Below are 11,416 nucleotides of genomic sequence, written 5' to 3' on the forward strand. Positions count from 1 at the left end.
TGAAGACTTTATTTTTGCTTCTTTCTTGACAGAAATATAGGTACTAGATAAGCACAATAAGCAAACATTTCACACTGCCCTCTGCGACCTATTATTGTGCAACAAAACTGCCAATCATTCCAAATGTCACAGACCCATCAAATGGGACTGTCATATCCATTTCTATACAACAAAATGAATTATTGCTTAAACAGTGAATCAAATTTCATCTCATACAAAACCATAAGGATGTTCATAAAATATGTACAAGCTTACACAGACCATTACAAAACCATGGCACCTGGCCATTATTGATTCTGACTCATGCGTGAGATTTCCTGAAATGTATCATAATTTAGCAGTCGTGGCAGACGTTTTCGGATCGATGTGAGGATGTGTCGTCAGGCGTGTCTACTATCACTATCCTCGGGTCTCCAGGGTATATGGGGGTCAATAAGTGTTGTCACGAACACACACGTGACAACCATTAGTTATGACCTTCAACAACGTACATTAAAAATCTCATGATTTTTGTTTAACCTTCATTATCATCATTATCATCAATTGTTTCAGTTTCCTGACCAGTACTTTGAGCAAGAGCTGTTCACAATTTCTTTTACTCCTTCATATAATGGTGTGTTCTCCAAAAGCGACCTCTAGCACCACTAAAAAGTACTGCAGCTAAGTATGAAGTATGTATAGTGTATTTCTACTCTGCAAGTTTGTTAAGTTGTGCCAAATGCTATATATTCACCATTGTGATTTAAAACAAGCCATAAATTGTCTAATGATATGAATTGTAAATTGATATTTTTTAAAAGGTTGTATCTTATCTATTCCTTTCAAGATATTAAAATTGCATTATGACTGCATGCATCATCAAAGTTCAACATTACCTCTACCAGATTTGTAAAAATATTCACAAGTATTTACAGCTTAGGTTAATTCCATTAATATTTTCTTAAGACAGAAAAACATCTAAACACCCATGCATAGTGTTCTTCTTAACATATAGCAGTGAAAATAGAGATATCTATCATATTTACAAAACTGAAAAATACAGGATTTTTCTTGACACAATAGTAATTTTCCACACCATTCACTTTTAAAGTACCTGAGCATTACTACTTCTATCATAGCATAATTCGAAAACTCTACACAAAATATCATCAGTGCTCTTACAATATTTTCTACACAAATCTATTTTGCTGTGACATGTTTGTACTAAGTGGTCCCTTGTCCAACTTCTCTGTCTTTTTGTTATTCAAGTTCTCTGTTGTCAAGGCCCTGGAAAAAAAGGAGAAAGACATTAGATACTTGGAAGTCATATTTGAAGGTACCGACAGCAGAAAAGCTATTGGAAACGAAGGCTTCTGTAGTTGTCAGTGCTGGTTTAGTAGAAAACCCATTATTGGAGATACCATTAATTAACGATAAATAACAATGAACCTTAACAACTGTCAAATTTTACTCATATCACTTCTCTGGACAAGATGTATGGCAACAACATCGGCAACGTATGTATTTCTGATGAGCAGTCATATGAATACTATGTTGTTTACTTGATTACTGCTGGCATACTTTTTGAATGAATAAAAATACATACACTAATGTCTTGTACTTACCAAACTAGATTCTATGTTAGCCAGTCTAGCTGTAGTATCACATAGTTGTTGCTCTTTGCTGTCAAGTTGCTGTAGTATGAAAGAATATTTCAGTTACTTATTATTACTATAACATCTTTAATGAAATTGTAAATGCCTCCATCTAATATCAAAGGCCTGAAACTATATTTTATGATAGAGAACATGCCAAGAAAAATATTACAAAATCAAGATGCTAATCACGGACTACTTACCGATTTCAAAGTCTCTATTTCATAGTTCTTTCTCCTCAGTTTGTCCTTTTGGCTTCTTAACTTGGCATCAGCCTGTAAGCAAAGTATAGTGAGTCAGCATGTTAAACGTACTTAGACTTTCAGTGTTGAAGACACAAGATTCATTGAATACATGTACTTGAAAATACATGTTGGATCTGACGCAGTGACGGTTTGAAATCACACATAAAGAGGCCTTTACAATGTAAGTGTACTGATCAGGGAGTGGAAAGATGTGACTCACCCTTCCATGTATGTCCTCAGGTGGACACCTGTGTTTGGGCCAGCCTTGGGACTGAACAGCATGCTCCTCTAGGTGGAACGTCTGAAGAAAAAAAAAATGTATTAAATGTTATGCATATCATGGCGTTATCAAATCATACATGGTACACATGATTGATATATTTATCAAACAATCATCTCACATTACTACCAGATACCTCCTGGATGTTACGGCACAAGAAATTTTCAAACCTAGGGTTAACTGCTACATGTACAATATGTATACACAAAGTGTACTGGTATATACGTGTAGTACTGAAAAATATAATGGATTCTTTATTGACACAACAAAAAAGTACAGAGACTTTTGTATGGTCTTCTACAACTTAACTAAAGATCTAACAAAGCTACATACATGTGTGGATAACGTCATCTTACGTACAGAGTATATGTATGATGTAACAATAAAGGTTAACTATTCTCTAACATGTGGTCTCTAAGATCGAAACATTCTTTAATGTATTTTCCTATTTGAACACTGTATTGGTTATCTCCCCTGAGAATGTAGTTGAATTTATCTATAGCATCTAACGTATTGAAATCAATTGAACAAGCGGAAAGAAAGGTGAACAGCAATAGGCGCTTATCATTGTATAGTGTACAATCCATTATAAAATGGTGCTCATTTTCAATCATGTTTGGACAAAATGGACAGAACCGTTGGTCATTTGGTATTTTCTTGTATCGACCCATTTCTATGTTTAATTTATGACAACTAATTCTTAATTTTGTGATCCCTTTTCGGATATCTAGATTGTGTATACTTGAGAGGTATTGTTTTTGTCCATAATTTTCCTTTAATGCGGTATAAACAGAAAGTTTTGCGTTGTTACTAATAGAATTATACCATTTTTGTATATATGTATCTTGAAGGCGGGATCGTAATTGATTGGTTATATATGTATCTAAAACATTGCAGTACAGACCTTTCTCTGTTTGATTGCAGTGTTGAGGCGTTTCTCTGCGTCTAGCTGCTCCCGTGTGCGTTGGAGCGACTCCCTGAGGTAACGAGTCTCGTCAGACTTCTCCTGCGCTTCTTTCATGAAGCTCGATGCCTCAGCCGCCCTCTGCTGGGCAAAACCCTCCGCTTGTCTGTAAAAGTTAATAACATACAGTCAAACAAAACTTTACTTTTGTGATGTGTACATGCACAATGGTTTGAGGTTTTTCTTCAAGAGCTCTCATATTCTTTTTTCATTAAAGACTAGAAAACATGAGGAACTCTTCAATCAATGCAGTTGGAATTTCTACTGATTTAAACTACGAGTAAAACTATATGCAAATTTAAGAGGCTGACATTCAAATCTTCACCATGCAAACTAACAACTTTTAAATAAGGCCAGATTAAAGCATTACACACCTCAGTTTTGACATATCCTTCTCGTATCCGTTCAGGAGCTCATCTTTACGTTCGATCCTCTGGTGGAGCACGCGGATCCTGCTGGCCAGCAGCTCGATCGCCTTCTGTCGCGCCTTCGCCAGCCTGTCACGCTCGTCCCGCGGCAAGTGAGCCATCGACTTCAGCCCATCCAACTCGTTCAGCTCCAGCTCATTCGCCATTCTCTTAGCAAGCTCCAGATACTGAGACGACAAGGCATTGGTTGTCAGAAGTGTGATGTGGAAAAACTTTGGAACCGGATGTCATAACAATGATTTTGGAAAAGGAAAGTGTACTTCTACATGCTCAAATCAAAGAATCTAGAAAGGATCACAAGAAGGAAACTCACTGTTCTCTCGCTCATATCCATGGCTTCTTCCATCTCAATCCTGGCGCTCCTTTCAACGGCAGCTTCTGAGGAGGCAGCTGTCGCCATCCCGCGTACACCCTGCACCTCACCCTCTAACCTGAGGACACGGAAAAAACAAATTTCAGACCTTCAAAACTACAAGCAACTGTACTAGAATAAAGCAATGACTATGATGGTTTATGGTCAATGATACCAATTGAATCATACGATTCCCTTTAGTTTGTACATATACATATTTTACTTCTTAACATCTAGTCTTCTACAAACAAAAGTTTGATGTGATTGTGACTAACCTGGTGGTGCTGTTGAAGTGCTGGTCCTCTGCCATGGCCTGTTTGGCTCGCATCTCTGCCAGCTCCTTCTTCAATAACACCACCTGCTGCAGGGCCTGTTCATGGGTGGGGACTGAGGAACACAGGACAGGGTTAGAGTCTTCATCATTCAGAAAACAAAGACAGAAATCCAGTATGAATTACGGTGGATTCATTCCTCAAGCTAACCGATCTATCTAACCTATCAAACTGCAGTGATAGACGTCGGTTAGCTTAAGGAATAAATCCACTCTACTTGATACAAAGAGAGAAATCCAAGTCAGCACTACCAGTTCATACTACTAACATTTTTTGTTTGAGGGAGAAAATTCTATCCTCACAAAAGAGGATATCACAGGCAGCAGCAATACTTCTCATCAAGCAATACATCATTCCCTTCTGAGTACCACAAAAAGCATAGCCTGGATTGAAGAAGTCGGGTCTGATCTAACTGTAGCTAGTCTACTTCTAAAGCCGTGCATCAGGAAGAGGCAACTCATCTACAGAGAATCAACAGCCATTGATGCATCAACAGGTAGCAGTGCCACCAAGTGACAACATTCAGTACTGCAGCTACCACAACAGCTACCACGAATGTCTACAGCTCGTCTACAACATTCAACACAAACCTGGATCATCCAGAACTTGCCATATTTGGGAGCACATTATTGACCAATGAAGGACAAATTAGAACAATGGGGTAGAAACTAGCACTTGAATGATACATTCACAGAACCAAAATCACCTTTGACAAGACATTAAGTTACAAAGTTATAGGTCTGAAAAACAAGTATTTTCAGGTACTGTGTAAACTTAAATGGTAAAACAACAATGTAAATTTCAAAATTTAATGCAAAAACACTTTTAACCACTTGTTGAAAGGATAAGGGGATATTAAGCTATACTATGACTACCTTGAATTTTATAGACAACAGAAATATTGATACATGTACCTTTAATCACTAGTTGACTGAAAGAAAATGTTTTGGTGGCACTTACTTGGAGGTCTGACTTGTTCCAGAGCCTTGATCCTTGCACGTAGCTCAGACAGAGCCTCCCGTTGTCTACCGATGACTTGTTCATGGCGCTCCCCACGACACTGGGCTCCCATGGCCTGGAGCTCATTCGCTATCTTACCCTACAGACAGACAAACACATGAGAGATGCTGGCCTTGTACTTGAAAACAACTAGATAATTCAGCTGTGGGTTCTGTGTTTATGACTTTAGTATCTGCAGGAAAACTTAAGACATTCAGTTCTAAAAAGTATTTTTGTGATCAGATATCATTAGGTGACTCAAAGGTAGATTCTGCTGTTGATAGTTGGCCATAGTGTGTATTTTTTTAAACACTCATACCTGATCCTCTGCCGTACGTTGCTTTTGCAAGGAGCATATGAGTATGGGTAAGTATCATATTGAATTCTATTACAATGCAGCAATTTTCTGAAGTTTTATGAGTTTGCAAAAGCAAGTAAAGTTTCTGTTTGCATTTTGTGCTGCCACTACTGCCATGATTTTCAACTAAAAAGCATGTTAATGCAAATGTGAATTAAATAGTGTTGAGAAAGCACCTTGCAATTTGTTCTAGATGTACATGTACATGTAGCATTGCGTGATTACATGAAGTTCAGCACATTTTATTCAAGTCTGGTGGATGTGATTTGTGATGCACAAGGAGACAAAGATTCTACCTACTTGCAACAAACAAGGATATGAAAAGGAATAAATACAGGTACAAGAAATTGAAGAAAAAACTAAAACCGAGAGGAGGGAGAAACCGATAACTTGATAATACATGAGGGAGAAAAAGCACAGTAAAGGGATATCAGAACAATTTGTTAGGTAGGAAAGGACAAATGAGAAATATTGGTAAAGTCATTTAATTTACCTCTTCCTCCTGGTTAGCTATCTGTTTGTCCATAGAATCTATCTTGGCGTGTAGCTCTGTCCTCATCCTGTCCAGTTCCTCCTCTTTGGACAAGGCTAACGCACTCTTACTGCTCACTGCCTGCTTCTGGTTTCTATGGAAAAGTAGATAAAGATCCAAAACACATTTAGTAACAGTTGTCAGGTGTTAGTTACAAAAAGTATTTCACTGTTATCAAGATGTCTTAGAGAAAAATAATTCTTATTAAACTTTAAAGTTACAGAATTTCTCACTGATGAATTCTGTATTTGGACACCATTGAAGTTCCTTCAGGTATTAGATTCAAAAGGTTATCAATCCCAGACAATTTTTTCAATAAACAGATACCTTCGTTGTAGTTTTTAAGTTACATTATGCATTTCTGACATATTTCCTTTTAAGGAAAATTTTCTTAACCTAACATTTCACAAATCAAACTTGGCATGTTCTGTACCTGATTTCCTCATTAGCCTTCTGCAGTTCCCCACTCTGTTTGTCAACCAGCTGAGACATCTTGGCCAGCTGCTGCCGGAGTTTGGCCAGGTCCAGCTCCTGGTCTCTCACCAGGTTCCTGTTCCTTTCTAACTCCTGCTTCTGGTGTTCACTCAGCTCACCTGGCAAAGGAACGGGCAAGATGTCTTAAAATAAGCCACAAGCTCCTTAAAAATTAAAGAAGGCTGCCAAGTCTTCTTATAAATACAAAATGTGTCCAATGACTTTAGGGCATAGCAACAGCTACTGGACCTTATGTGGCAATATTATTAACACTCAATTTTACGACATAACATGAAGCTTTTATCAGTAACTGTTACAAACAAATATACAACTGCCCGGCAACATACAAACCCATACCTGACTGAAATGAAAAGGCTATAACAAAGAAAGCTTTCTCTAACAGACACATTCCATCATTTCCTTGGAACACAAGACTGCAGCTTCAGTTGTAAACCACCTGATGTATGCCCCCAACTTGCAAACTCAAATTACCAATTAAAAACACAACAGAATGAAACAAAAGACACAAAAGTTTCTCTGGACTATAATCTAATCTTATCTGACAGGACACACAGCAGGCCCTATAATTAGATCCCATGGACAGATGACTTCACTAATGGAAGGTACTTCTGGTCAATGGAAACTGTTTTTTCTATATTGACACAAAAACAGAACCACCATACAGCTGTAGTGGTGCTTTTAATCTCTTAATCTTCTGACCCCCGAGAGTGGCATAGAGAACAGTTGCTCCGTACAAATCATGGCTAAGGCAAGCCCATCACAAAACTTCACTTTTAAGTTTCATTTCCTTTCTCTGTCCACCTTTTCCTTAATAAGTTAATTTCCCCTTCTCTCATTCCTTCACTTTTCCCAATCACCTCCTTCCCTTCGTTTCCCCTCCCCCCCCCCTACCTCCCATCCAAAAGCCTCCCTCCCTCCATTTCTTTCTGTTTTCCAGAAATTTTCCTCAGTCTTTTTTCCTTCCTGGTTAAACCTTGCAGAATACACCACTTTACACAGTAACAGTATTCTCTCTGAACCAGCAGCCCAGTACTGACCAGCCATATCAGTGAGCCTGGCATTGGCCCCTGCCAGGTCCTTCCTCAAACCCTCAATCACGTCTTCCTTCACCTTGATCTGTTGTTTACAGTCAGCCACCTCTCGTCTGTGATACAAAGGATATCAGAGTAACCAACAAGAAATCATAAAACATCATAACATGTTGAAATAAACTAGCTGTAAAATCATTAGTTGAAGAGACTAAATGTACAGTGTAGAAACCATCGACATTCCAACAACACACTTAACACACACTCCAGCCAGCCTGAACATAATACAGGTCAAGTTTACGGTCACAAACTAACAAAAGATGAAAAGAATAAAATGGCCCAAGGCATAGTTTAAACTCATTGACTTTCCATCTAGCACATACATGTAGTAACTGTAACAATACAAAATGAGTGAGTTGCCCCTCGAAGCAAGTATTCCAAGTACAGTGCCTTAAGTTCAGTGCCCACCCACGCTGGTTGATCTTGTTGATCACAGATACTCACCGTAACAAGGCAACCAGCTGCTCCAAGGCAAATACGTCGTGTTGGGAGGGAGGGATGTTAACCGGCTTTGGCGGCACCTTCGGTTTCTGCTGAGCTTCTGAAAGAAACAGGAAACATGCTTTAGTCTTGAGTCCTTAGTTCAAACTGTAAAAGCATTGACCTTTTCTCATCTCTACTGGCAGATTACTAGTAATGTTCTGCTATTAGACTGTACCATGTAAACTTCAACTAAGCTGAGTACACAAATATGTGTTACCAACAAATGTTACAAGCTAACTAACAATAACAAACATCACAAGGAAAAAATCATTTCTCATACATGTAGCTGAGTGACTCTAACTAAATGTCAACTAAAACATGGCAACACATAAGAGAAAACTGAAACATAACTTACACACCATCTTTAAGATAACAGAGTATACAAAGAACCTCATTGTAAGACTTGCAATGAGATAAGTTTACTACCTAGGATTTTTGCTGGAATCATCCGTGGAGGCACAAAACAGGAGGGAAAACATTATTGAGCTTTAGTTTGATACAGAGTGTTGCATTTGTAAATGTGAGCTGGATACAAATGCCCACCCATTGCTGTTACAGGGAAATGCCAAACAACAGCACTCTATGGCAACAGTAGGTGTGCTCTGAATAAGAAACGGTGTCGGAGAACAACACTTTAAGCTCTCGAGGACACTCCATGCAGTGTTGAGACGGTGGTTCATTTGAAAAGCGCACACACAACAAATCCCCTACAAAGAAAAAGACACAAAACCAATTCTCTCTCTCACAAAAAATGGCACAATACAACAAGTAATGTTATTATATAAATCTTGTTGACAAAAATTCAAGACGGAAATTTAGAGAAATATAGCAATTTACCCGGTTGAGCATTTCCCCCAAACAGCCAGCGAGCAAGTTGAGCTATTACTCTGCTATAACTATGAAAAACAAGGTAATCACCCACCAACGCGCTGTTAATGTGACCTGGCAAGACGCATTAAGGGATAACTATGCAAAGAACCTGCCTACAGTGACAACTGCCAGACCATTGTGAGGTTCAGTCAATTGCCTTCCTGTATCGCTAGGCAAACTCCAACAGGCAAACACAAAAACCAATTTACCTTCACTCTCCTCCATGGCACACACAACACTGGCAACTTAAACCCTCAACAAATTCCTCATTAATAAAGTGGAGTCTGACATCTTGACTTATACGTGCTAACAGGCGCTGACGCCCCATAGCCAAACAGTAGGCACCCCATCGTTGTCAAGGTTTGAGACACGATAAGTTTGTTAACCTAGCAAGGTCGTTTGGAATGTACCATTCTGGTGGGAGCTTTGGTGATCCTTTTGTTTCGCTATATAATAATGGATTGTTTGTTTTTCTATGTCAAAACCAATGGAATAAAAATAAACGTCAAGCTTTTTCTGTGATTTTTCTGATCTTTGATGCAACAGCAAATAGTAAAGAAATGTTCTTACTTTTTGGCGACTGAGTAATTCAAGTAGTCGTTTTCCAGTGTAAGGGCAGAGCGCACGCTTGCACAGCGATAATGTAACACTTGCAGCAAACTCTGGATCAACAGGTAGTTTTTTTAACCTCCCCAGTCCATAACGTTTGTGTCAATTTCATTCACCCCTCAGCCCCCCACTGGCCTCCTGAAACCCAACCCTCCATCTCCACTTCTCAGACCCTCGTCTGGTCTGAATGGAACACCCCCCTTCTGCAATGGCTGAGCCCTCTTCACAACTCCCACAACAATCGGATTGTGACACACAATATCACGTCGTCGAAACAAGACACCTTCACGGCATATGATTCTAAAAACGATTTGTAACTGAAAACCTTCATTCACACTTCTGCTATTCATAGAAGAACAGGTATAACTTTCCTAAGGAAAACAAAGTGCTGTATAACAGATGCCATAACGGTAACGGTGAGCCCAGACTGTCCGTATGTAGTGCGTGGTGTCGCCGGTATTTGGTCAACACACGTCGAGCCAGGTGGAAATAATAGAGGAGGAAGGGGGCAGGTGTACATGATAGGTGAGATTGTTGTGACTGCTTGTCTGGACATGAGTTACAATACTAGTATCCACACTACATTTTACCCCATTTTGAAAGTAGAGAGAACCATATCAGAGCTACTCCAATACTATTTATTATCATGACTCCACAAGCATATCAACATAAATATATGCTTTGCCATTCCTTAAATTTCATTACTGTGACTGCACAAAGTTTGCACAACTTGGAGTCCATGCTTCTTTACATTGTGGGATCCCAAATTTTCTGTACCGGTAGCAGGTAATTGGACATGTGCATGCATTTCATTTACCCTTTTGCCAAAGATTAGCAGCTATGTTTCAAACATCTAAGCAAGAAAGCAAGCATGTTGTTTACTTACAAAATAGCCATCCCCTAAACGATATCCAAATGAAACCCAGTGTGATGCAAAATGGTGAGAAGCCAGTCCTTTCCTTCAGCGTCATGCAAAAGCAGATGTTCATTTTGCATCAATAAAAAATAGTCTTACCTGGCTTTGATATTGTTTTTTGTTTGGACCGGACCTTAGGTGCACCACCTTGGTTTCCAAGAGGACAAGAAAAATCCAAAACAACACCACTTTGAAATTCTCCATTACCCTTTTATGTTCACTGTGCGTAAAATGAAGCCATGACCCTTGCAATGGACCACTTGCAGAAAGGAAAACGAAGCCGGACATGCATTGTGCAAGAGCACTAGATCACTTTTTCATCTGTAATGTAAACACCATGCAGTGTTCGAAATACCCGTCTGCAGTCTGCAATTTGCAGATAGATTTTCAAGATTGCAGAAGAAAAAATCTTACAATCTGCAATTTTGCAGAAGGAAAAAATAGGCTCCGGATTCAATAGTTTTCAATTAGCAAAGCAGTGGCGCTGTGAATAGATCGAAAACCTGCGCCGCACGAACCTGCCGGCGTTTTTCCAGCAGATTGTAATGTTCCCATATAAGGGAATTTGGGGTCAAAGTTGAACGATTTCGACAAGGCGACGAAAGGCGACGATAACCAAATATGGGCACTCGCCATTTTCCGATGTTAGATTTCGTCTCCCGGGAGGACCCGACAACTGCCTCGGCAATTTTCGGCAGTTTTCGCTGAGCATTTCCCAGCAGGCAACACGGCAAAGGAAACATGGCTCCTCCGAAAAACCACACTCGCTTCGGCGTTAATTTGCCGAAATTTCGATGTTTTTCCTTGGTATTTTGCACGATCCAAGCAAAG

At 39.3% G+C, this 11,416-nt stretch overlaps 1 protein-coding gene across 2 annotated transcripts in view; it reads right to left on the minus strand.

Annotated features, from left to right (window-relative positions):
* The window catches only part of LOC109479757 (forkhead-associated domain-containing protein 1-like), a 25,364-nt gene continuing 13,948 nt past the window's right edge, over positions 1-11,416 (minus strand). For both annotated transcript variants that reach the window (XM_019781747.1, XM_019781746.1), the window contains 13 exons: positions 8,152-8,248; positions 7,657-7,763; positions 6,558-6,717; positions 6,086-6,218; positions 5,196-5,334; positions 4,179-4,290; positions 3,865-3,982; positions 3,498-3,718; positions 3,064-3,229; positions 2,100-2,180; positions 1,838-1,909; positions 1,605-1,673; positions 1-1,266 (listed from right to left, as the gene is read on the minus strand). In XM_019781747.1, coding sequence (XP_019637306.1) covers positions 1,240-1,266; positions 1,605-1,673; positions 1,838-1,909; positions 2,100-2,180; positions 3,064-3,229; positions 3,498-3,718; positions 3,865-3,982; positions 4,179-4,290; positions 5,196-5,334; positions 6,086-6,218; positions 6,558-6,717; positions 7,657-7,763; positions 8,152-8,248 — 1,502 coding nt within the window. In that variant the 3' untranslated portion in view covers positions 1-1,239. The remainder of the gene's footprint in view (positions 1,267-1,604; positions 1,674-1,837; positions 1,910-2,099; positions 2,181-3,063; positions 3,230-3,497; positions 3,719-3,864; positions 3,983-4,178; positions 4,291-5,195; positions 5,335-6,085; positions 6,219-6,557; positions 6,718-7,656; positions 7,764-8,151; positions 8,249-11,416) is intronic.

The sequence above is a fragment of the Branchiostoma belcheri genome, unplaced genomic scaffold, assembly GCF_001625305.1.
Source record: "Branchiostoma belcheri isolate BF01 breed outbred unplaced genomic scaffold, Haploidv18h27 scaffold5, whole genome shotgun sequence".
Classification (NCBI taxonomy): Eukaryota; Metazoa; Chordata; class Leptocardii; order Amphioxiformes; family Branchiostomatidae; genus Branchiostoma; species Branchiostoma belcheri.